This window comes from Chiloscyllium punctatum, chromosome 37, assembly GCF_047496795.1.
Source record: "Chiloscyllium punctatum isolate Juve2018m chromosome 37, sChiPun1.3, whole genome shotgun sequence".
In the NCBI taxonomy this organism is placed as follows: domain Eukaryota; kingdom Metazoa; phylum Chordata; class Chondrichthyes; order Orectolobiformes; family Hemiscylliidae; genus Chiloscyllium; species Chiloscyllium punctatum.
Window position 1 is genome coordinate 64151139 of NC_092775.1, and position 27919 is coordinate 64179057.

General features: G+C 43.1%; 1 protein-coding gene across 4 annotated transcripts in view; it reads right to left on the bottom strand.

Moving 5' to 3' along the window:
* The window catches only part of LOC140463166 (solute carrier family 12 member 5-like), a 1088806-nt gene that overhangs the window by 120908 nt on the left and 939979 nt on the right, over positions 1-27919 (bottom strand). For all 4 annotated transcript variants that reach the window (XM_072556937.1, XM_072556936.1, XM_072556940.1 and 1 more), the window contains exon 6: positions 8775-8905. In XM_072556937.1, coding sequence (XP_072413038.1) covers positions 8775-8905 — 131 coding nt within the window. The remainder of the gene's footprint in view (positions 1-8774; positions 8906-27919) is intronic.

Consider the following 27919-nt stretch of genomic DNA (forward strand, 5'->3'; position numbering starts at 1 on the left):
TCAATCCCCTCATCCAAGACATTAATAAAAATTACAAACAGTAGAGGCCCAAGGACAGAGCCCTGTGGAACACCACTCACCACTGACTTCCAGGCAGAATATTTTCCTTCTACTGCCACTCGCTGTCTTCTGTTGGCCAGCCAATTCTGTATCCAGACAGCTAAGTTCCCCTGTATCCCATTCCTCCTGACCTTCTGAATGAGCCTACCATGGGTAAACTTATCAAATGCCTTGCTGAAGTCCATATACACCACATCCACAGCTCGACCCTTATCAACTTTTCTAGTCACATCCTCAAAGAACTTGATAAGGTTTGTGAGGCATGACCTGCCCCTCACAAAGCTGTGTTGACTGTGTTTAATCGAGCCATGGTCTTCCAGATGGTCATAAATCCTATCCCTCAGAATCCTTTCTAACGCCTTGCAGACGACAGACATGAAACTGACTGGTCTGTAATTGCCGGGGATTTCCCTATTTCCTTTCTTGAAAAGAGGAATTACATTTGCCTCTCTCCTGTCCTCAGGTACGACTCCAGTGGAGAGCAAGAATGCAAAGATCTTTGCAAGTGGCGAAGCAATTGCATTTCTCATTTCCCAAAGCAGCCGAGGACAAATCTGGTCCGGGCCTGGCGACTTGTCAATCTTAATGTTTGACAAAACTTTCAGCACATCAGCTTCCTCTATCTCTATCCATTCCAGCACGCACACCTGCTCTTCAAAGGTTTCATTCACTACAAAGTTTCGTAAAGACAGAAGCAAAAAACTCAGTTAGGGCTTCCCCTACCTCCTCAGACTCCACACACAAGTTCCCTATGCTATCCCTGATCGGCCCTACTCTTTCTTTGACCATTCTCTTATTCCTCACATAAGTGTAAAATGCCTTTGTGTTCTCCATAATCCGTTCTGCAAAGCCTTTCTCGTGCCCCCTCCTGGCTCTCCTCAGACCATTTTTGAGCTCTTTCCTCACCTGCCTGTAATCCTGTAGAGCTGAACTTGACCCTAGCTTCCTCCACCTAATGTAAGCTACCTTCTTCCTTTTGATGAGAAGCTCCACTGCTCTCGTCATCCAAGGTTCCTTTACCTTACCCCTTCTTGCCTGACTCAGAGGGACATATTTATTCATCACTCGCAACAACTGCTTCTTAAACAGTCTCCACATGTCTATAGTGCCTTTACCATGGAACAATTGCTCCCAGTCCATGCTTCCTAACTCATGTCTAATTGTATCTTACTTTCCTCTTCCCCAATTAAACATCATCCCATTTTGCCTAATCCGCTCCTTCTCCATAGCTATGTAGAATGTGAGGCAGTTGTTGTCACGATCACCAAAATGCTCTCCCACCACAAGATCTGATACATAGATGGGTTAATTCCAGGAAGGGTGAGAGAGGTCGGCACCTAGGGCAGGAGTCTTTTGTGGATATACCCATTTCAAACAGGGATGATGTTTTGGAAAATGTAGGGGGTGATGGATTCTCAGGGGAATGTAGCACGAACAGCCAAGTTTCTGGTATTGAGACTGGCTCGAATGCAATGAGGGGTACGTTGGCTTCCAAGAGATCAATTGTGTTCGGGGATTCTGTAGTCAGAGGTACAGACAGACGTTTCTGTGGCCAGCAGAGAAAAGGTAGAATGGTGTGTTGTTTCCCTGGTGCCAGGATCAAGGATGTCTCAGAGAGGGTGCAGAATGTTCTCACGGGGGAGAGGGGCCAGCAAGAGGTCATTGTCCACTTGGAACCAACGATATAGGAAGGGAAAAGGTTAAGATTCTGAAGGGAGATTACAGAGAGTTCGGCAGAAATTTAAAAAGGAGGTCCTCAAGGGTAGTAATATCTTGATTACTCCCAGTGCTACGAGCTAGTGAGGGCAGGAGTAGGAGGATAGAGCAGATGAATGCATGGCTGAGGAGCTGGTGTATGGGAGAAGGATTCACATTTTCAGATCATTGGAATCTCTTTTGGGGTAGAAGTGACGTATACAAGAAGGATGGATTGCACCTAAAAGGGAAGGGGACTAATATACTGTCAGGGAAATTTGCTAGAGCTGCTTGGGAGGATTTAAACTAGTAAGGTGGGGGGTGGGACCCAGGGAGTAGTGAGGAAAGAGATCGAACTGAGACGGGTCCAGCTGAGAACAGAAGTGAGTCAAACAGTCAGGGCAGGCAGGGACAAGGTAGGACTAATAAATTAAACTGCATTTATTTCAATGCAAGGGGCCTAGCAGGGAAGGCAGATGAACTCAGGGCATGGTTAGGAACATGGGACTGGGATATCATAGCAATTACAGAAACATGACTCAGGGATGGGCAGGACTGACAGCTTAATGTTCCAGGATACAAATGCTACAAGAGGGATAGAAAGGGAGGCAAGAGAGGAGGGGGAGTGGCATTTTTGATAAGGGATAGCATTACAGCTGTGCTGAGGGAAGATATTCCTGGAAATACATCCAGGGAAGTTATTTGGGTGGAACTAAGAAATAAGAAAGGGATGATCACCTTATTGGGATTGTATTGTAGACCCCCCAATAGTCAGAAGGAAATTGAGAAACAAACTTGTAAGGAGATCTCAGCTATCTGTAAGAATAATAGGGTAGTTATAGATTAGGTTACATTACAGTGTGGAAACAGGCCCTTCGGCCCAACAAGTCCACACCGACCTGCTGAAGCGCAACCCACCCATACCCCTACATTTACCCCTTACCTAACACTACGGGCAGTTTAGCATGGCCAATTCACCTGACCTGCACATCTTTGGACTGTGGGAGGAAACCAGAGCACCCGGAGGAAACCCACGCAGACACGGGGAGAATGTACAAACTCTACACAGTCAGTCGCCTGAGGCGGGAATTGAACCTGGGTCTCTGGCGCTGTGAGGCAACAGTGCTAACCACTGTGCCACCATGTCGCCCATGGTTGGTGATTTTAACTTTCCAAACATAGACTGGGACTGCCATAGTGTTAAAGGTTTAGATGGAGAGGAATTTCTTAAGTGTGTACAAGACAATTTTCTGATTCAGTATGTGGATGTACCTACTAGAGAAGGTGCAAAACTTGACCTACTCTTGGGAAATAAGGCAGGGCAGGTGACTGAGGTGTCAGTGGGAGAGCACTTTGGGGCCAGCGACCATAATTCTATTAGATTTAAAATAGTGATGGAAAAGGATCGACCGGATCTAAAAGTTGAAGTTCTAAATTGGAGAAAGGCCAATTTTGATGGTATTAGGCAAGAACTTTCAAAAGCTGATTGGAGGCAGATGTTCACGGGTAAAGGGACGGCTGGAAAATGGGAAGTCTTCAGAAATGAGATAACAAGAATCCAGAGAAAGTATATTCCTGTCAGGGTGAAAGGGAAGGCTGGTAGGTATAGGGAATGCTGGATGACTAAAGAAATTGAGGGTTTGGTTAAGAAAAAGAAGGAAGCATATGTCAGGTATAGACAGGATAGATTGAGTGAATCCTTAGAAGAGTATAAAGGAAGTAGGAGTATACTTATGAGGGAAATCAGGAGGGCAAAACAGGGACATGAGATAGCTTTGGTAAATAGAATGAAGGAGAATCAAAAGGGTTTTTACAAATATATTCAGGACAAAAGGGTAACTAGGGAGAAAATATGGCCCCCACCCCCACCCTCCTCTAGCTTATGTCTCCATGCTTCAGGCTCACTGCCTTTATTCCTGATGAAGGGCTTTTGCCTGAAACATCGATTTCGCTGCTCGTTGGATGCTGCCTGAACTGCTGTGCTCTTCCAGCACCCCTCAAAGATCAGCAAGGCAGCCTTTATGTGGAGCCACAGAAAATGGGGGAGATACTAAATGAATATTTTGCATCAGTATTTACTGTGGAAAAGGATATGGAAGATATAGACTGTAGGGAAATAGATGGTGACATCTTGCAAAATGTCCAGATTACAGAGGAGGTAGTGCTGGATGTCTTGAAACAGTTAAAAGTGGATAAATCCCCAGGCCCTGATCAGGTGTACCCGAGAACTCTGTGGGAAGCTAGAGAAGTGATTGCTGGGCCTCTTGTTGAGATATTTGTATCATCGATAATCACAGGTGAGGTGCTGGAAGACTGGAGGTTGGCAAAAGTGGTGCCATTGTTGAAGAAGGGCAGTAAAGACAAGCCAGGGAACTATAAACTGGTGAGCCTAACCTCGGTGGTGGGCAATTTGTCGGGGGGAATCCTGAGGGACAGGATGTACATGTATTTGGAAAGGCAAGGACTGATTAATGATAGTCAACATGGCTTTGTGCGTGGGAAATCATGTCTCACAAACTTCATTGAGTTTTTTGAAGAAGTAGCAAAGAAGATTGATGAGGGCAGAGCAGTAGATATGATCGATATGGACTTCAGTAAGGCGTTCAACAAGGTTCCCCATGGGAGACTGATTGGCAAGGTTAGATCTCATGGAGTACAGGGAGAACTAGCCATTTAGATACAGAACTGGCTCAAAGGTAGAAGACAGAGGGTGGTGGTGGAAGGTTGTTTTTCAGCCTGGAGGCCTGTGACCAGTGGAGTGCCACAAGGATCGGTGCTGGGTCCACTACCTTTTGTCATTTATATAAATGATTTTGATGCAAGCATAAAATTTACAGTTAGTAAGTTTGCAGACGACACCAAAATTGGAGGTGTAGTGGACAGCAAAGAGGGTTACCTCAGATTACAACAGGATCTGGACCAGATGGGCCAATGGGCTGAGAAGTGGCAGATGGAGTTTAATTCAGATAAATGCAAGGTGTTGCATTTTGGGAAAGCAAATCTTAGCAGGACTTATACACTTAATGGTAAGGTCCTAGGGAGTGTTGCTGAACAAAGAGACCTTGGAGTGCAGGTTCGTAACTCTGTGAAAGTGAAGTCGCAGATAGATAGGATAGTGAAGGCGGCATTTGGTATGCTTTCCTTTATTGGTCAGAGTATTTGAGTACAGGAGTTGGGAAGTCATGTTGAGGCTGTACAGGACATTGGTTAGGCCACTGTTGGAATATTGCATGCAATTCTGGTCTCCTTCCTCTCGGAAAGATGTTGTGAAATTTGAAAGGGTTCAGAAAAGATTTACAAGGATGCTGCTAGGGTTGGTTGATCTGAGCTACAGGGAGAGGCTGAACAGGCTGGGGCTGTTTTCCCTGGAGCATCGGAGGCTGAGAGGTGTCCTTATAGAGGATTACAAAATTATGAGGGGCATGGATAGGATAAATAGACAAAGTCTTTTCCCTTGGGTCAGAGAGTCCAGAACTAGAGGGCATAGATTTAGGGTGAGAGAAGACAGATATAAAAGAGACCTAAGGGGCATATTTTTCACGCAGAGAGTGGTACGTGTATGGAATGAGCTGCCAGAGGATGTGGTGGAAGCTGGTACAATTGCAACATTTAAGAGACATTTGGATGGGTACATGAATTGGAAAGGTTTGGAGGGATATGGCCGGGTGCTGGCAGGTGGGACTAGATTGGGTTGGGATATCTGGTCGGCATGGATGGGTTGGACCGAAGGGTCTGTTTCCATGCTGCACATCTCTATGACTCTAAATGGATGTTGGACTCCTCCACACTCTTTGCTATTAAATGTAGGATTTTTGGAAGAGTCCCCAAGGTACAAGTACTTTGTTGTGTTCATCTGTCAAGCTTTTTTCTGCAGAGTGCCTCAAGAAAGTGCCCACCTGAGTCTTGTGTCGCAGAACCCATGTGCAACACCATCCACCATTGATCTGGCACTTGCACTATCCTTTGCCTTGGATGTAAGCCACTCATTTCCATGTGTCACTATATGAAGATGCCCCTTTCTGCTATCCTCAAAATTATACAGTCAGTATCGGTGCTGGAGATGGTAAGTGTGCAATGAAGAGATAGAATTACCCTGTACTGCCTGGTCAGTCTGAACTTCTTGGGTATATACCAAAATAATTGGAGCAGGAGTAGGCCATAGTGTCTCCTCACTGTTCAATTATATTATGCCTGATCTTTGACAGTTTATGGTCCAATCCCCAATGATTTGTGTAGGATCCAAAAACCTATGTATATCAAGCCTTGATTAAATTCAGCAACTGAGCATCCACAGACTTCTGGGTTAGAGAATTCCAAAGATTCACCACCCTTTGATCGAAATAATTTGTCCTCATTTTAGTCGTAAGTGTGTGATGACATTTAATCTGTAAGTATTAATTTAAACAAAATTTGTAATTTCATTTAAATACCTGTGAAGTCTGTAGTTACTTTTAAGAATAACTGAAAAATTGTTTGAGGTGGTTAGATCAATTGCAAAGGAAGCAATTGTAATTCAATTTTAATTTTTTTTCATATAGTAAGAAATATAGATCCAGATGACCTTGCAATCTGTGACCTGGAAGAAGTACCAACAAAGAGGAAGTTAAGATTCAAAAGCCATGTGTACAGAGACAAAGAGCTGCAGCAAAGAGGAGGATAAAGAGGGTTAAGAGGATAAATTTACATGAATCTGTGTGTGTGATACCATTTAAAAAAAGGACAAAAAGCTGAAGACATGTTTAGAGCAGAGATTGTGATTTGGATAATTCCACTACAATACTTTAGTTTCACCAGAGGCATGTAGCCTGTTGGACAAGGTTCATTAAAGGAGAGTGATAAAAAGTCTCTGGGGAATCCATGTCATCAAGATTGTTATGAATCTGGATAAGGAGTTTCTGTTGGAATTTGGGTGCTGACTCTGGGACAGCGGGACAGAGTGGAGTTAATGCATGTGATTCAAGAACCAAATGCAATGAATGAGAAAAGTGAGAGATTCTATAACTGAGAGACAGAGTTGGAAAGATTAAGGAATTGAATCTGTTGTGACATTTAGTGGGGGATGCTTGGAATCGCATTAGGTAGTTTTGTTGTACCTGCTATTCCAAGTGTAATTTTTAGTTTGCACGATTTGTGATTTACCTGTTAGTTCAGGTTTAATTTATGTCGATTCTGATTTGTGTTAATGTAAAAGCTACAACAAATTTCTTCATTTTGGCATCATAGTAGATCTTATCATTATGGTTTACAGTTCCTCCATGCGAATGATAACAAGTGATCCACCCTTTATTCTGAAACAATGAGCCCTAATTTCAGATTCTCCAGCCAAAACAAAGAACCTTTCACCATCTACCTTGTCAAGTCCATTCAGAATAATTCTAAAGTCCTCAGATCATCAGCCAATCTTCTCAACCTGGTAGTTAAGTGAGTGAATATTAGCACCAGCTCCCAGGCTCTCATGTATACTTCCTTGGATAAGGAGACCAAGGCTGTGAATGGTACTGTCATAAGGAGGAAAGGAACATGGGGTAAACTTGGGAGATGGGCTGAGGAGGGTTTAAGGAAGTAAACAGTACATGTTTAAATGACCAGCAGCTTGAAAATTGGAAGACAACATAGATGCGGGATTGGGGTGGTATATGGGGAGGATGAATAGGCACATGGATATTGTCATTATCAATTATTTCAGTACTTCCAGTGACCATGGCCTTAGTGATGGGTTCTGCAAAGAGCCAAAGGTCAGGATTTGCAGCTATGTTTGTCCTCCATCTGTTGTTCCTGCTCCTTCTGGTTACCTTTAGAGAGATCAGAAAGTTTAGTGTGAAGTTTCGAGTGACGTGTTCATTGTGACTTAGCAGCTGGCAGTATGAGTGTGGAAAGCCATGAAATGTGAAAGAGTTAGTCGGACCATATGACTGTCAGATCTGAGTCTCAATCGATAAATGAGTCGTGACGGGATTGTAGTTTATCAAACAGTGTCTGGGACTAATTCTTCAGTTGATGGGGTATAGTATATGAAGAAAGCCTCACTGACTTTAACTCCATGTGTGAAGTCACTGGACATCAACACCACACTGTGACCAGGGTCTTGTTTTAACCCCCGGTTCTCAACTCCAAGATTTTCTGCTCTTACTGCCTTGTGGGAATTGGTCTGGATGGCCTCATGCCCTCTTGACTGCCACTCCCCACAGGTACATCTCTCCTCCTCTGCAACATCTTCATCGAGGCTTCCGGTGAAGTTTCAGAAAATCTTGATGCCCAATTTCTCCCATGTTGTACCATCTCTTCTGTTGTTCACAGGTCAGATTCAGCCATCTTTTTTCCATGTCTTGGTGAACCTGCCATTGCTGCTTGGTCTTAAACATGATGGACAATTTCATGGACAGGAAATATCCCAGCATCTGTTATCACAATTATGCAACTCGATTTTATGAGGTATCGCCTACCTTTTAATAGCATCAGCCACATATGATATTGACCACCCCATACTCAAGATCCAGACAATAAACAACACAGTTTGCAGTGTCTGGACTCTGCCATTATGTGTAACAGCAAGCTACAAAACATTCTCATGCTGCTTCCAATGCAGTCAACCAGCACGATTTAATTATTCATTGCAATTCCCATGTCCAGTTTCGAGGTTTTCAAGTTTAATAACCCACCCAAAATTCTGTTCTAAGTTAGCACTTCATTTTGGGTCAGCCCTGGCCTCATCGTAAGCCACTCAAAATCCCTCTTCGGGGTTGAAGCTGACAATCCAGCCCTTCAGTACAGTACTGAGGGAATGTTGTCTTGCGGACCAGATACTAAATGGAGGTCATATTGTACCTGACTGCTAGAACAGCAAGTCTCAGTATTGTGCCATTGTTAATGTAGGTCCTTGCTGTGTGCTAACTGACTGTCCTGGTTCCTAAATTGCAAAATTCCTCATTTTTGATAAAGTATTTTGAACTATTTATCGGCCATAAAGAGGACAGTTAAATCCAAGCTTTCTCTTTCCTCCAGCTTTTGTGTGTACTCACCAGCAGGATTTCAATGGTACCCAGGATGTACATGGCACCAGCAAAGGTTGTTCCCAGGTAAAAACAGAGTCCCACAGCACCTCCAAATTCTGGACCCAGTGAGCGGGAGATCATGTAATAGGCGCCACCAGCTGTAGAAATATAATAAACAAGGAACATCAATCAGAAATATTTGCATTTCAATGACAGGTCCAATGTCATTTTTCCTTTGAATTTACGCATGATCAGATCAAGATTTTCAAAGGAGGTGATTTAGAAATGTACATACTGTGTGATCATAGGATCAATTAAAACTGCACTGATCTTCTGTTACATGAAATTTGAAGATGTTCTCAGGTCCATACACATTTGTGACAAACAGCAACATTAAACACAAATGCTTGCAAGACCAATTTCTCCACTTCTACACTCAGATGGAACAAAACAATAAGGAGAGATGTGAACAGCCACCAATTGTATGTGCTCACAAGATAATTATGACCATTTGGTCATTTCCTCTGCCCTGAAGCTCTTCAACCATGCCCTGAAACAAACTCGCTACTACAGCCACATTTGCTTCCTCAGTGCCTGGACTCCGGACCACCTTTAAACCAGCAGAGTTCAGATCCGAACAGGACAAACAGTACAGACTACAGATTCAAAAACATCAGCAACGGTTCTCCTTCAGGATCCTCCGCTCCACGCTCGGAGCAATGCGCCGGCACCTAACCTCTCTACAGTCAGCCCTGCCTCAGCTGAGAACCACACTCTCTCAGAATTGCAAAGGACCCACTCTGTACTACATCCTCAGGAGAATTCATACTCTCAACAAATAGTATTTCAACTCCATCTCAAACATCAAAAACTGTAAGTACAACAAACTTTTATCTACCTACCTCCATAACCAATGCTTCTCAAACATTCCAGTAGATTCCCCTGGCCTCTGGAACTGTTCAAACGCCATTAGCCATGCGGCTCGTGCAGCCACCATCCCCACGCTGATTGATGATGTCACTTCCACCCCCACCATTGCCACTTCCGCCCCTCACAATTCCTCATGCACCACACGTGACATCACTTCTGCCCCTCACATCATTGCTGATGTCACACGCTCAGTGACTTCCGTCACCCCCACTGCCGTGTTTGCCACCCCTTCCACCCCGACTAACGCCACTCACCTGCATTCTGCTGACACGCCCCCCACAGATCCCACTGTCACCATTCCCGCCCCCGCAGAACCCTGAGGGGAACACCACCCCTGCTCATGACTCCATCCCCATTCCCCCCACCACCACACCCACTCCAGTTAGTGGTCCCACCCCCACTCCCAGCTCTACACCCACACCAGATCCCAGCTCCCAGCCCTGCCGAGTTTTCACCATCCCTCAAGACCTCCCCCTCACTGAGGATGAATGATCAGTCCTCAGCAAAGGCCTCACCTTCATCCCCCTCCACCCACACATCAATGAATTTAATACACACCATGACGTCTAACACTTCTTCCACCGCCTCCGCCTCCGAGCTTACTTTCACAATCAGGACTCCTGCCCACTTTCCGAGGACCCCTTCGCCTGCCTCCAACACATTCCATCCACCTGGACACCCTGCGCTAGCCTATTACCCGCCCTCGACCTCTTCATTTCCAACTGCCTCCGGGACATTAACTGCCTCAATCTGTTTACCCCTTCCCCCACACCAACCTCTCACCCTCAAAATGTGCAACCCTCCAATCACTCTGCTCCAATCTCGACCTCACCATCAAGCCAGCAGATAAAGAGGGTGCCGTGGTAGTCTGGCGCACTGACCTCTACACCGCTGAAGCCAAACGTCAACTCGAGGACACCTTTCCTACCGTCCCCTCGACCATGACCTCACCCCCCATCACCAAACCATTATCTCCCAGACCATACAGAACCTCATCACCTCAGGAGATCTCCCACCCACAGCATCCAACCTCATAGTCCGGGAACCCCGCATTGCCCAGTTCTACCTCCTTCCCAAGATCCACAAGCCTGACCACCCTGGCCGACCCATTGTCTCAGCATGCTCCTGCCCCACAGAACTCATTTCTACCTACCTTGACACTGTCCTATTCCCCCCTAGTCCAGGAACTCCCCACATATGTTCAAGACACTACCCACGCCCTCCACCTCCTCCAAGACTTCCGTTTTCCCGGCCCCCAACGCCTCATCTTCACCATGGATATCCAATCCCTGTACACCTCCATCCGCCATGACCAGGGCCTCCAAGCCCTCCATCTCTTCCTCTCGCAACATCCCCAACAGTACCCTTCCACAGACACTCTCATTCGTTTGGCCGAACTGGTCCTCACACTTAACAATTTCTCCTTCGAATCCTCCAACTTCCTCTAGACCAAAAGGGTAGCCATGGCCACCCATATGGGCCCCAGCTATGCCTGTCTCTTTGTTGGCTATGTAGAACAGTTGATCTTCCGTAATTACACAGGCACCACTCCCCACCTCTTTCTTCACTACATTGATGACTGCATTGGTGCCACCTCGTGCTCCCACGAGGAGGTTGAGCAATTCATCAACTTCACCAGCACATTCCACCCTGACCTTAAATTTACCTGGACCATCTCTGACACCTCCCTCCCCTTCCTGGGCCTCTCCATCTCCATTAATGACGATCAACTTGACACCGACATTTTTTACAAACCCACCGACTCCCACAGCTACCTGGATTACACCTCTTCCCACCCTACCTCCTGCAAAAATGCCATCCTGTATTCCCAATTCCTCCCCCTCTGCCCTATCTGCTCCCAGGAGGACCAGTTCCATCACAGAACACACCAGATGGCCTCCTTCGTTAGAGACCGCAATTTCCCTTCCCACGTGGTTAAAGATGCCCTCCAACGCATCTTGTCCACATCCCGCACCTCTGCCCTCAGACCCCACCCCTCCAACTATAACAAGGACAGAACGCCCCTGGTGCTCACCTTCCACCCTACCAACCTTCGCATTAACCAAATCATCCGTCGACATTTCCGCCACCTCCAAACGGACCCCACCCCTTTCCGCCTTCCACAAAGACCGTTCCCTCCATGACTACCTGGTCTGGTCCACGCCCCCCTACAACCCACCATCCCATCCTGGCACCTTCCCCTGCCACAGCAGGAATTGCAAAACCTGCGCCCACACCTTCTCCCTTACCTCCATCCAAGACCCTAAAGGAGCCATCCACATCCATCAAAGAAATTTGGGATTTCTTCCTTTAGCCAGTTCAAGAATTTAAAGCAAATTCTTTGAATTAACTGCCCTGACAGTGCAATTTCGAACTTATACAATTCCTCCAGTGTGGAAGCAGGCCACTCAGCCAAATCGATTCCACATTGACCCTCTGACAAGCATCCCACCCAGACCCAAGTCCTTACCAGACGCCTGGAGGAAGAACGCCTCATCTTCCACCTCGGAACACTTCAACCCCAGGGCATTAATGTGGACGTCAACAGGTTCCTCATTTCTCCTTCCCCCACCTCACCCCAGTTCCAAACTTCCAGCTCAGCACTGTCCCCATGACTTGTCCTACCTGCCTATCTTCTTTTCCACCTATCCATTCCACCCTCCCCCCCCAACCTATCACCTTCATCCCCTCCCCCACTCACCTCTTGTACTCTATGCTACTTTCTCCCCACCCCCACCGTCCTCTCACTTATCTCTCCACCCTTCAGGCTCTCTGCCTTTATTCCTGATGAAGGGCTTTTGCCCGAAACATCAATTTTACTGCTCCTCGGATGCTGCCTGAACTGCTGTGTTTTTCCAGCACCTCTCTAATCTAGCCCCTTCTTAATTCATTCATTTGGAATGAGGTTTACATTTTGCAATCGGAGAATCTAATTTTTAACTGAAATGGCTCCAGGATTTTTTTGTCACAAGTGTTTTTTTTCAGGAAATGTGTTCCACCGATGGAATTGAAGGTAAGGTTATTTTTCAACGGAAAGCATCAATATAGTTCTGGGTCAACTCTGAAATCATTAGCTTTTTGTTTTCCTTATACTGGCTGCTGATGTTTCCATGTTGGGCTCTGGGTTACCAATCCCTGGCAGCTTTGGTTGGGCTTGAGTACTGCCACAAGTCCTCCATCCTATGCCAAATCAATGGCCTGCTAACTCAGAGAGGAGGAGAGACCATTGCTGAGTCTTAAAATGACTTCTTTACACTCCCTTTCATATTATATCCCTCTCCTGAATTGGAGTCTACTTCAGATGATCCTATGCCACAGAGCTGAAATTCATCTGTGACCACAGACTTGATGGAAGTCCTCTCCCTGTATGTAAAGCATTAAAATGTGCAGCAAATGTTGAACTAATTGTAATACTTTCTAGACCAGGATGACCATCATCTAGTAGAAAAAGCAATTTGGGATTTCTTCCTTCGGCCAGTTCAAGAATTTAAAGGAAATTCTTTGAATTAACTGCCCTGACAGTGCAATTTCGAACTTATACAATTCCTCCAGTGTGGAAGCAGGCCACTCAGCCAAATCGATTCCACATTGACCCTCTGACGAGCATCCCACCCAGACCCAAGTCCTTACTCTATTCCTGTAAACCAGCACTTTCCATGGCTAATTCACCTAACCTCCACATCCCTGGATACTATGGGACAACTTAGTATGGCCAATCACCCTAACCTGGACATCTTTGGACTGTGAGAAGAAACCAGAGCACTCGAATGAAATCCATGTAGACACGGGGAGAACATGCACACTTCATGCAGTCAGTTGGTGCTGTGAAACAGCAGTGCTAACGACTGTGTCATCCTTATGGTTTGGCTGATCTACAAATCTTTTCTGTGGCATTTCATTGATTACTGTGTGAATCCATTCATGAAGGCCTTTGCTGAATGGACTGTCAGCTGCAATATTCATGGCAATAACATTCATGTTCTTACAATTTTTTTTAAACTAGTTATCAGCAAATTCCATCCACGACCAGTCAGGAACTTAGCTGGTGTTCTGAAGTCCAGTTTGTATTCATTTATCTATGATTAGTCTATTGTCATCCTTTTGTTTTTCCTCAGTGTAATTGTGGGAATGACTATGCAGATTATGAAGATTAGAATGGAAATATTTCTGCCTTTGTCCCATACATTTACATAAGTAACAACTATCTTGTTAAGTTATGTGGAAGCTTACAAAAGGAGGTGGTGACACCCAGTCATACCTTTCATCAATTTTACAGTTTGCACTAACCTTTTCAATGAGTCTCCTCTACTCTTCATCAACAATGCCCATATCATTTGGCAGAAGCTTTCGTCTTTGACAATCAGGATGAGTGAATTGTTTGTCCAACTTTAAGACGGTTTACTTTTTTTCACTCTAATTCTTATCACTTGATGCCATTAATGAATTCCTAGCGCTGGTTATTAATATCAGGTGCCATTAGCAAAATACAATCATTAATGCCCTGATGAGGTAAACTGCAGATCCACTGGCATCTTGCTTCATGTCCAGTTTCATCTGTGTCTTCTTCATGGAAGGCTTACTAACAACAGTATCTCATGAGAGATTACACCAGTATACAAAAAGTGGTTTTCTGCAGCAATTTTATGTGAGAGCACCATTTTTTTTAGTGATCTCAATATGTTGGCATCACCAAACTTAAAACAGGTGGAATTTTCGTACTTCTTCAAGTTGCAATAATTTTCACTATGAAGTGAATGTAGGTAGAAGCTTTAGCCTATCTGTTTCATGTACTGTTGAAGTGTAATTACCATCTAATACTGAATGAATCTGTGACTAAGACATACATCAATGGACCAATGCTCATTGTACATGTTACAAATTATTCTGATTGACCATTATCACTTTTTCAGTCATGGAATTCACTGTATCATTTTGAAGACTCCTTTTTTTCCACTTTGACCAATTCATTGTACCATGATATTTTGAGTCAAACCTCAAGCAACAGTTGACTATTAGGGTGGCACGGTGGCTCACTGGTTAGCAATACTGCCTCACAGCACCAGGGTCCTGGGTTCAATTCCACTCTCGGACGACTGTCTGTGTGGAATTTACATATTCTCCATGTGTCTGTGTGGGTTTCCTCCCACAGTCCAAAGATGTGCAGGTTTGGTGGACTGAGCTAACTAAATTGCGTATAGTCAGCAGGGATGTGCAGGCTAGATGGATTAGCCATGGAAAATGTAGGGTTAGGGAGATGGGATGGGGTGGGGGGGTGGTGGTTCTAGGTTGGATGCTCTTCAGAGGGTCAATGTGGACTTGATGGGCTGAATGGCCTGTAAAGAATCTATGATTCTATTCCTCAGGGTGTTCTGGGGTTAATTCATGAATTATTGCGGTTGCAATCCTGTCTTCTTCTGTGTTATGCTTTATTCCTCATTTGCATTAATGACAGTTTCCAGTATCTGGGTGATCTTGGAATGCAATAATCATTGAGACTACATTGTTTGTGAGACCATGGAATATGTCATTTGTTCCATGAACGCTGTCAGAAATGAGAGATTACCTGGGAGATTTTGAAGTCAGCTGCTTCTGATCCAACAGTGCATCTCTCTTTAGCACTTGAGACCCAGTCAGAACTAGGGGTTTATCCAGATATGACATCCTAGCACACTGGGATTATACTCCTCATTTGTAAATTTTTACTTTCTTAGTTTCCAAAAAACACCTTTAGGCAAATATCCTATGCTACCATATTATACCCTCCATAGGCAGAGAGTGAAGATAGAATGAAAAACCAGTCTTTACTTGGAATAGGTTGGTTCACAAGAAAATCATGACTGCTATATATCCCCAACACCACACAACTCTTTGTAAGAGTAAGTGCCTCTTTGTGTGTTGTTATGAAAAAATGCTTTATTAAAAGCATTTGGGTAGCACGGTGGCTTGGTGGTTAGCACTGCTGCCTCACGGCGCCAGGGTCCCAGGTTCGGTTCCAGCCTTGGGTGTGGAGTATGCAGGTTCTCCCAGTAGGTTTCCTCCAGGTGCTCTGGTTTCCTCCCACATCCAAAGATGGGCAGTCCAGGTGCATTGGCCATGCTAAATGGCCCATAGTGATAGGGAAATGAGGCTGGGAGAGTTAGAGGGTCAGTGTGGACTTGTTGGGCTGAAGGGCCTGTTTCCACACTGTAGAGAATCTAATGTTGCTGAGCCAGTATTGAAATATTCAGGCCATTATCAGAGACTCAGTTTGGCTTGTATATCCTGGGCTGAGAAATTATGAATACACAACTTCAGTGGGCGGCACGGTGGCACAGTGGTTAGCACTGCTGCCTCACAGCGCCTGAGACCCGGGTTCAATTCCCGCCTCAGGCGACTGACTGTGTGGAGTTTGCACGTTCTCCCCGTGTCTGCGTGGGTTTCCTCCGGGTGCTCCGGTTTCCTCCCACAGTCCAAAGATGTGCAGGTCAGGTGAAATGGCCATGCTAAATTGCCCATAGTGTTAGGTAAGGGTAAATGTAGATGTTAGGGGTATGGGTGGGTTACGCTTCGGCGGGGCGGTGTGGACTTGTTGGGCCGAAGGGCCTGTTTCCACACTGTAAGTAATCTAATCTAATCTAATCTAATCTAAAAATACTGATTTCTGAAACCACTAGATGAAAAATCCTAATTAAATACTTGTTTGAAAAGGAAGACTAAAAATTTCATTCCAGAGGTTTGAGCTCCGAGTCAATGATGGCAACAGAATTTACATTATTGTACCTTCCAAATACCAACACTGACATGAAGGCTTACTTGTCAGCAAAAACTCATCAAAGGTAATGAGCTTATGGAATTTCTCAGGACTGCATGTCTGTCCAACTAAGAAGACATTAAGGCAACTACCTGCGATATTCAACTGGGTAGGGATAACCCATCCAGTCTAACCACTTGAATCCTCGCTAATAAACAGAATTCCCAGACTTGATCAAATCAAGTTATCATTTAGATATAGTGGGACTCGACCATGTTTAAATTACTGATCAGTTGGAGAGGGACAGTCATATGAAAGGTCACCCTTCTGCACATTTGAAACATAGTTTCTCTGCAGTACAGTTAAAACAACTAAATTACCAAAGAATCAAGAACCTGGTCTCCAACTCAATTTACAAGCATTTGAACGCTATTTGCTGCTTGTAATTATTCAGGTGCCACAGACAGAGATTTCTTCAAGGAATTCAAACCAACACTGTTGTCATCAGAAAAAATCTAGTCAAATCATAGAATGCCTACAGTGCAGAAAGTGGCCCATCCAGTCTGCACAGACCCTCTGAACAGCACCCCACCCAGACCAATTCCCCACTACCCTTTTCACTGAATATCCAGAGACAGCTGCATGGGAAAAGAGGGAAACCATTCAACTCCTCATCACCCGATCATACCAATGTACTCAAGAAATCATTTAACCAAGACACTTCACTTGTACTTAGCTTCAAATGGTACAATTAACAAGGATGGGCTCTTGAGACACAATGGTCAAGTCCCGACCTCTCAGTCAGGAGGCCAAGGCTCAAGTCCCACCTGTCCCAGAAAAAAAAGAGAAAAAAACTGTGGAATTAGAAACAAAAACAGAAATTGCTGGGAAAGGTGCTGCTCCGAGGTGTGTAATAACATCTCTGAACAGGTTGACTGGGTTAAAAAAAAATCTACTAAGCAGGAGGCTGGAAGGATACAGAAAACCAGGCAGCATCAGGAAGTGGAAAAGTCAATGTTTCCTGAAGAAGGGTTATACCTGAAACGTTGACTTCTCTACTTTCGGACACTGCCTGGTTTGCTGTGTTCTTCCAGCCCCTTGCTTGTCTACTTTGGATTCCAGCATCTACAATTTTTCTGTCTCTAAAAAACGTCTACAGCATTCAGGGAAAATAACAAATATAATTAACAAGGCTGGGCCCTTGTGGAGCCGTAGTAGTGTTCCTACCTCTAATAACATCTCTGAACAGTTGGTTAGAAATATCTATATTTAACAAGGGACAGAGTGTTACAGTGGGAGTAGTCTCTTTGAAATATTGAAAAGGAGGAGGAAGAAAAATTTGCTTAGTGACAGCACAATCACCTGATGAAGGAGCAGCACTCCGAAAGCTAGTGCTTCCACTTAAACCTGTTGGACTATAACCTGGTGTTGTGTGATTTTTAACTTAGCATCAAGTTGGGGAATGATGAAAATGTCAGACAATGATCCATTAAAGAAGGCTGAGATTCGGTTACAGGCCTAAACATTTCCTCATATAGTTCATTGTCAAACTGTGTTTGGTAATGTGCTTTGAAACATCTTGGGAAAATTTAACCACATTAAAGGCACTACATAAATGCAAGTTGTTGACATTTTCAAAGTGACAGAAATGCAGCAATTTGTGCTAGTTAGCAAAAGAGGAATAGAAGAAACTTACAAATAGGAGTAATCCTGAATATAAATAGAAAGTATTGGAAAGGAAGCAGTATTTCCTAACCAACAGTTTTAAATAAATACTTATAAGGGGGACTAGGTGGTTTTGCAAGACAGTGAATTTATGTCTGAAGCAAACTTCATGTCTTCAGTCTCCGAAATTAATTCTGATTATTCTGAGGCATCAATCTAAAACAATAAAACCTGATCCTGCAGTTGTAGCTTGCCTTAAAATGTATAACTTACCACTATGGTAATGAATAAGCTGCTGAGCTCTGTAAAAAGAAAGTTCAGTTGTTCTAATAAGGGAGAACTTTACTCTGGTTAGTCCTAGTCTTCATTGGTCGGATATGCAAAGGGAGTGCTAGCCTCCAAAGCCTTTCTCCAGTGAGATGTAACTGACCTTGAAATTGCTGACTGCAAGATAAACACAGTCTTAAGCCCTGTCACTGTTTCCTTCCTGGAGATAAACTTGAACTTCCCAATCAACAGAAAAAAAATGTGACTGTAGTGATTAGTCTTTAGAATAACCTTCTTCTGAGACTGTCAGCCAGGCAGGGTGTGCGAACAATTGACTGATCATTCAACCTCTTTTTTAGCTTATTATTCTCTCACTTCATGCAGCCAATTGTCCTCTGATTGTCCATAAATTGGACCGATAAACTCCCGACCTTCACCCATGATTGCTCTCTTGACCTTACCATTTTATGAATCCTTCCTACTCCATTGTATAAATCAGTCTCTTCTGTGATGAGGGTTAAGAATATATTATCTTTGTTTGAGAGCTGAAGTTCTAAACTGGAGAAAGAACTAATTTTTGTTTTCAGTTCTGTGAAGATCTGACTCCTTTTTAAACAAGGCCAGCAAGTTATTTTTGAACAGTGAGCTAAAGATAGCATGTGATTTTAGATAAATGACTAGCAAGCTCCCTGGTGAGACAAACAGAAATGTTTGCTGACTTGATGCTGACAATCCAGAGAAAGAGAGAAAGAGAGAGAGAGAGAACAAAAAACTAAGAAGCCCAGAAGCAAGATTATTCAGACAGAAACTAGTTCAGTCAAAGTGAAGGGGTCCTTAACAGCAGAGATGCTGTTGTTAGCAGTCCAAACAGTCAGGGCTGGGAAAAGGTATAGTCACAGATTTCCTTCATAGCAGATGTTCATATTTGAGAACCACATACAGAAGTTCTAAGTTGTGAACAAGCAATTACATCTTGGATGTTTAACAAGATTTCAATGATTAATCATCTGGACCCATTTGATAATTTGCCTAATTTTGCAAGTACTTCAGTGACTGGCACTTCTAAGATACTATGGAGAGCTGTTAGAACACAAGATACCAGCGACCAACTCTTGGATAAATGCAGAGCAGTAATGTACTGAAATGAATGGAGAGCTGGGTCATAAAACCCCAACTGCATTTTATTTTCATGGTCCCAGTCAATCTTTATTACATTTCGCAATTAATCCACAGTTGCTAGCATTATCCTGCACACACAATGAAAATATGCGAGAACATGTCCTATTTCAGTTCTGTAATGCATCTTTTTATTGACCTAAATAGAGCAGCTTACTTCCTCAGCAATCATAACCACAGCCAGTTTGACCTCATTTCTTTTCTAGAAAGCTTATTATTTTCAAACAAACAAACAGCAATCTATCCAAAGACTGAACATTATCTTCTGTTAGATGATGAAAATCATGCTAGTTGAGATTAACCATTCTTTGGTATTTTATTTATCCAGCAATTCCTTATCCCTGCAGATTCTTAGAAGCTGACAAGATTTCCAAGTCAAAAATTGAAATAATAATGTTAAGATATGTGGGCAGCACGGTGGCACAGTGGTTAGCACTGCTGCCTCACAGCGCCAGAGACCCGGGTTCAATTCCCGCCTCAGGCGACTGACTGTGTGGAGTTTGCACGTTCTCCCCGTGTCTGCGTGGGTTTCCTCCGGGTGCTCCGGTTTCCTCCCACACTCCAAAGATGTGCAGGTCAGGTGAATTGGCCATGCTAAATTGCCCGTAGTGTTAGGTAAGGGGTAGATGTAGAGGTAGGGGTATGGGTGGGTTACGCTTCGGCGGGGCGGTGTGGACTTGTTGGGCCGAAGGGCCTGTTTCCACACTGTAAGTAATCTAATCTAATCTAATCTAATAAGAACTGTGTACTAACATGTGTAAAAAATCTCTTTCCAACTCTGGTAGTGGGGTTTTAATGAAAGTCTGCTCTTTGTTAATAGTGCTGGGTCAAATTAATTGAGTGAGCTGAATGCAGTTTTTAATGGATGTTTTGAACTAAACATCATTTGGTTCTAGTAAGCACTAGACTGTCATTTCTCCTCCAATAAATCACAACGAATTGCATGAATGATCAGACAATAAGGGAGCAGGCAGTATTTTCTGAGATAGGTGTTAATGCATAGTGTAGTGGTGAGGGAGTTCAATATATAACCATGCTGAACCTACTGCAGCCTGCAAATGCCTTCATTTTAAGAATTATATCTTCATTCAAATCTACCAGGGCTTCATTCTACAATATTTCTGCAAAACTCCTTCAACCCTAAAACCTTCTGAGAACTCAGCATTCATCCAACTCTGTAAATCACTCACTTCCTTCATCTCATGGCAACAGGGCTTTTAGTTACTTAGGACCCTACATTCAGAAATTACCTTCTAATGCCTTTTCATCTCTCACTTCAGCACACTCTTCTACTTTAAGATACTGCTTAAAAGGCTGTAAGCATTTGGTCATTTGTCTTAATGTTCCTTTCTTAGGCTCAGTGCCAATTACTGTCTGATTATGCTCCTGTGGATTTTTTGCTGTGTGATAAAGTAATGAGTAAAGTTACTGTTGTTTCCACAGGATGGAAAACAATCCTGTTGCAAACAGTAACGTCTCTCTTTGAAATAAAAAAAATTAATTTCATCTGCTCTGCTGTATGTGCTGCATTATTAGAGGAGAGAGACAGGTATCTTTTAAAAAAATGAGAATTATTTTAAATTCATTTCGAAAGTTACACATTTTCTTGGCAGCATTTGTTGCAATAATTAGCCACTTAATGCAAGCTTAGCATTTCTCCAGAGAAAACTGATGTTTTCTAAAAATAGGCCAAAATGTTATTACTTCATATATAGTGAAACACTGATTGATGACGTAAAATGAAATAATGGTCCGAATACCAACGTGAATAGTAAACCAAAGGCCGCTCTATGTTTTACTGAGACATTCCTTGAAAATAAATAGTTTTAATTTGACTAATTTTCAAGCTTGAGTTTATTGCCAGTTAGTGAAAGTTGGTTAGCTCAGCTGGCTGGGCAGCTGGCTTGTGATGTAGAGTAATAACCAACAGCATAGATTCAAATCTCGTACTAGCTAGGGTCACCTTGAAGGACTCTCTTTCTTGACTTTTCTCCTGCCTTAAGTGTGGTGGCCTTTAGGTTAAACCAATGCTTTTGTCTCTAATAAGGGACAAAAGGTTCAGTAGATGCTATGCTCCAGTAAAACTGTGGGGACTTTTATTGTAAGTTATATTAAAAGATTTTTCAAACTAATTTGTTCATTTAGACTCTTTTGGGTGGAATTTAAAATTACAGACCCAAATCTTCTTATCTGGTTCAGTGCCATTATTCCCACTAGAAATTGTTCACATTTATTTGGTGCTATTTGTCAACTTCTCAGCCAGAAACCTTCCCAATCGAAACAGTGCGTAAAATTCCAAGAATGCATAATTCTGCTGTCATTAAGACTGCATAATATCATCAGACCTCATCTCTGTTTCAGCTCATTTGTTGCAATTTTTGTCTTTAGTCTTGCAGCCATCCACAATGCTGAACGTATGCCCCATTTTTAATAGGACGTGCCACATTTTGTGGTTTATAGTATACCTAGCCACTTTGATAACTGACAGTGTGTAAGGTAAATGAGGGTTTAGGGTGGCAGATGGATGAAAGCTGGTTTGCAAAGGGGGACCATGCAATTGAGGCGATAGGATGCCAGGTGGGTGATGGTGGGCTGATGAAGGGCTTATGCCTGAATCATCAACTCACCTGCTCCTCGGATGCTGCCTGACCTGTTGTGCTTTTCCAGCACTGCACTCTCAACTCTGAGCTCCAGCATCTGCAGTCCTCACTCTCCCCGTGTTGATTTCAACCTTACTGCGAAGCTTCTTCCAAGGATGCCTACCTTGAAGAAGTTCTCCTCCTCTCTTTACAAAGATCTCAGTGAGCCTCTCTCCTCACCTCTGTCCTGAAGCTCTTCAGCCACATCCTCAAGCAGACTCACTACCACAGACAGATGTCCTTCCTCCGTATCTGCCAATGGAACTGTCTGATTCCACATGGACTCTGGACCACATTTAGACCAACCCAGATTGGACTATTCCTAATGAACAGCTTATGCCCGAAACATCTATTCTCCTGCTCCTCAGCTGCTGTCTGACTTGCTGTGCTTTTCCAACATCACACTTTCAACTCTGAGGTCCAGATCCTGCAGTCCTTACTTTCTCCTCGGTGATGGCTACAAGTATGTGAGGAGGTAGAGTGCCAGGTGCTGAGGTGGCAGGGAAGTAGATGGTAAGGGAACAGATGTCAGCTGGTTGATGGTTTAAGTCTAGGTCAGGATGTAAGTTTCAGATCAATGGGAGACTTGTGACTGTATAAGTTGGGTAGTCAGGTGTGGAGATTTGGTGGGAGTCACTCTGGGGCCAAAGGGAGGTGCAGAAGTTGGGTTCGGGAGGGTGTTGGATCCAGGAGTGTTGAAGAGGTCAGTTTAGTATCTGGTTTGTGGAAGGGGTGTGGGCAGATGGTTGGTCAGGGATCAGGTTAGTGTATCAGCTTAGCAGAAGTGAGGTTTGGAGCTGTAGATGGTCAGGATGGGGTATCCAGGTTTGGTGGGGGTGGAAGATTGGGTGTCAGGTCAGGGATGTTGTATCCAGAGGCGTCAGGTCAGTGGGATAGAGGTTGCCTTGAAGCTCTGTAGAGGTCAAAGGTTGGTTTAGTTGGGTCAGGGGGAGGGGTATGCTTGAGTATCAGTGGAGGTCTGGTAATAGTCTGTGATTTCACTTCCGAGGTCAATCTTTTGGAGTCAACTGTGTAATGATTTCTGCAGGGTGCCAAAACAAACTATTGCAATAATTATCTTCCCAAAAGATGATCTGAATCAAATGTTAATACTGTTACTTATACTACCATAAAGTAGGTCACGAAAGACATTCTTTGTAAAAGATGTGTAGGAATTCATACCAGTTTCATCTCTCTGCTGTTTTAGTAGCTGGGTTAACCTGTTGATTTTAAATCACTTCATGCCTTCAATGAAGCACCGAGAGGAATTTTAAACAGAACTGTCAAGTAATTACCACCTTGCTGTGCCAAGTTGCCATCAAAGTGCCTACATTATTTTTGTAATTCCAAAATTTATCTTATTATTCTGATTATTTTGTTTCTAAGTTTGTTGACAGAACCTTGTAATCAGCTTGTCTTCAGTTAAATGAAACTGAACTTAATACAGATTGCCACTGATAAATGTCAATCTGATAAAAACATTAATGTTTTCTTTCTTCCAAGCTGCAAATATATTAATTCTGAAGCATAGAAATGTTTGACCCAATAAAATCTCATCTTGTTGGTATTAGAATTTCTTTTTTTTAATAGGAAAACAATTCCACAGACTCCCTTAGAACCAGTAGCTGTATCTTGCTTCAACTGCATACTTTCCTCTTTTGCATTTTCATGTGCTGATGATTTTCCTCTACAATCACAAATGAAAAAATATCAATTTTGCTTACGGTTTAAGTTACAAATATTCATGAGAAGTGCTCAAAAATATTTAAAGTTATGAACAATTTTGAAGTAGATATGGGGAATTTATTTTTCTATTCACAGGAGATTCAGTAACCAAATGTGGGGTAAGGTATTCATGTGGGTGTCATTGGCTAAACCAACATTTATTGCCCAGAGGGCAGTTAAGAGTCAATCACATTGCCATGCATCTGGAGTCACAGTCGGCTAGAGTGGGTAAGGATGGCAGATTTCCTTCCCTAAAAGCTATTAGTGAATCAAATGGATTTTTACAACAATCATGCTTGCCATTCGACTTATTTTTATTATTCCAGATTTTTATTGAATTCAAACTTCATCATCTGCCATGGTGGGATTGAACCCCATGTTCTAGAAAATTAACCAGGGTACTGGATTACTCCCACTAACATTACCACTACACTGCCACCTCATAGGCAGTCAATTGTGATGATCTGGGAGGAACTGTTTGGAAGGGTGATGGAAACTGATTCAATTAAATAATTACATAAATTAAATTAGTGCATGAGCTGGGGAATATGAGGAGACAGTACATTTTAAGTAGATATTTCTCCAATAGAGTTGTGCAGGCACAATAGCCTCTTTCTATGGTGCATGGTTGTGTCTTGGTGCTGTTCTTGGCTTTGGGATGAGCTTCCAACCAGCTAACCCTGCTATCAGCAAGACCGCCTATTTCCAATTTACTCATATCTCCAGATCTCATCTCTATTTCAGCTCATTTGTTGCAAAAACACTCATTCATTCTACTTTTGCCTTTAGTCTTGACTTTCCAACATATTGCTGGCTATCCTTCCAATTTTTCCCAGAATGAGGTTGTGAGTGGAAATTTTGGAGGTCATGATCTCCAAGACAGAAATGGCAGCCATCGAGCTCTGACTGAATGCAAACTGTTGCTTTCGTGCTGTAACAGACAGGCCCCTGAGTTTGTGACAATTTCCAAGCCTCAAAGTGGTGTCACAGTGGGAAAAAGTTTGGGAAGCACTGTGACCATCCAAACCTCTGCTGCCCATGTCTTTGTTTGTACTAAATTTCATTTACCTGTCACCCCGTGCTCAGTAATCTACATTAAGTTCTGAGCCAGTGACACCTCTGCTTCTCATTCTTGATTTAAAAACTACTGCATAGCCTCTCCTCTCCCTATTTCTGTCATCTCCTCCAGCCCTAAAACACTCTGAAGTATTCATCACTTGTGAAATAGACTTCAAGTGCGTGGGGCTTAATTTTTGTAGATTATAGTGAGTGTATGTTTTGTTGAGACAGTGTTCCTTTAAACCGTGATTCATGTGACACCTGGTACGTGTTAAGCCAGTGTTCATTGGCTTGTTTAAGCTTTGAAACAGTGTGCAGCTTTGGAATAAATCCTCCTTGTTAGGCTGCAGCAGTTGATATATTCTTAGTTCTGATTGGAGCCTAGTCATTGCCCAGTATAGAAACATTAAGCTTTGGGAATCCCTCTCTAAACCTCTGCACCTTAGTACCACACTGTCATCTTTTATCTGGCTTCACACTCCCTTGTGCAGCTCAGTGTATGATTTTGCTTAATATTACTCTGGTAAAATGATTTAGGATGTTTTATTACATTAAGCACAGTAAATAAATTATAAACCGTTATTGAATTATGAATTATAATAAAAGTAAAATACTGCGGATGTTGAAAATCTGAAATTAAAACAGAAAATGCTGGAAAAAACTCAGGAGGTCTAGCAGCATCTGTTTTGAGTTACAGTATACTTGTTCTGATATGAAAATACTGTTCTGAGTTGTCAGCTTTTTGTCTGCTATTTTAGATTTCCATTGAAGGTTAGGACCAAAGCTTGGGCCCCAGGAGAGTCCTGTACTCTACCATAGATCAATGATGGTAATGTTAACACTGTTATATCATGTAACTTAATAAGCAAGCAGCAGGATTTATTATTTTACCACTGTTTGAATGTTGTGATCTTTTCAGGGATACATCTTAAGGTAAAAGTTTCATTTATGATGGCTGTTTTTTTTCTGCTATACCAGTCAAAATTAAAATGAATAACTGAATAATACTTGGTTGACAAATGTTATTGCCTAAGGTTATCAAAAGCACCAGAGAATTCTGTGCTTTACTGATTAATCTTTTAACTCAAATGCCATGACAACAAAATAACTCTTAATTCAGGGTGTAGGTTTGCTCACTAAGCTGTTGGTTTGATAGCCAGACATTTCATAACCTGGCTAGGTAACATCATCAGTGGCGACCTCCAAGTGAAGCAGAGCTGTTGTCTCCTGCTTTCTATTGATATCTTTCTCCTGGATGGGGTTCCTGGGGTTTGTGGTGATGTCATTTCCTGTTCATTTTCTGAGGGGTTAATAGATGGCATCTAAATCTATGTGCTTGTTTATGGCGTTGTGGTTGGAGTGCCAGGCCTCTAGGAATTCTCTGGCATGTCTTTGCTTAGCCTGTCCCAGGGTAGATGTGTTGTCCCAGTCGAAATGGTGGGTTTTTTTCATCCGTGTGTAGGTCTATGAGGGAGAGGGGGTCATGTCTTTTTGTGGCTAGCTGGTGTTTGTGTATCCTGGTGGCTAACTTTCTTCCTGTTTGTCCTACATAGTGTTTGTGGCAGTCCTTGCATGGAATTTTATAGATGACGTTGGTTTTGTCCATGGGTTGGACTGGGTCTTTTAAGTTTAAGTTTTTGTTTGAGAGTGTTGGTGGGTTTGTGTGCTACTAGGATTCCGAGGGGTCTCAGTAGTCTGGCTGTCATTTCTGAAACTTCTTTGATATATGGTAAGGTGGTTAGGGTTTCTGGCTGTGTTTGGTCTGCTTGTCGTGGTTTATTCTTGAGGAATCTGCGCACTGTATTATTTGAGTATCCGTTCTTCTTGAATACGTCGTATAGGTGGCTCTCCTCTGTTTTTCGAAGTTCTTCTGTGCTGCAGTGTGTGGTGGCTTGTTGGAATAGTGTTCTGATACAGCTTCGTTTGTGTGTGTTGGGATGGTCGCTGGTGTAGTTAAGTATTTGGTCAGTGTTTGTCGGTTTTCTGTATACGCAGGTTTGTAGTTCTCCCTTGTCCTTTCTATCTACTGTGACGTCCAGAAATGCAAGTCTGTTGTCAGTTTCTTCCTCCTTGGTGAACTTTATGCCTGTGAGGGTGTTGTTGATGATGTTAAATGTCTCTTCTATCTTTTGTGATGACAAAGATGTCATCTACGTAGTGAACCCAGATTTTTCAAGAAGAACGGATACTCAAAAAACACAGTGCACTGATTCCTCAAGAACAAACCACGACAAGCAGACCAAACACAGCCAGAAACCCTAACCACCTTACCATACATCAAAGAAGTTTCAGAAATGACAGCCAGACTACTAAGACCCCTCGGAATCCTGGTAGCACACAAACCCACCAACACTCTTAAACAAAAACTAACAAACTTAAAAGACCCAGTACAACACATGGACAAAACCAACGTCATCTATAAAATTCCATGCAAGGACTGCCACAAACACTATGTAGGACAAACAGGAAGAAAGTTAGCCACCAGGACAAACACCAGTTATTCACAAAAAGACACGACCCTCTCTCCCTCATAGCCCTACACACGGATGAAAAAAACCACCATTTCGACTGGGACAACACATCTATCCTGGGATAGGCTGAGCAAAGACATGCCAGAGAATTCCTAGAGGCCTGGCACTCCAACCACAACGCCATAAACAAGCACATAGATCTAGATGCCATCTATCAACCCCTCAGAAAATGAACAGGAAATGACATCACCACAAACCCCAGGAACCCCATCCAGGAGAAAGATATAAATAGAAAGCAGGAGATAACAGCTTCGCTTTACTTGGAGGTCGCCACTGATGATGTTACCTAGCCAGGTAATGAAACGTCTGGATATCAACCCTACAGCTCAGCGAGCAAACCTACACCCTAAACTTCAACCTGAGCTACAAACCTTCACAAACCTTGCGATAACTCTTAATGTTATAGTAGTCAAGTTGGGTCACGAGTCTGCAGTATTATCCAAAGTAAGA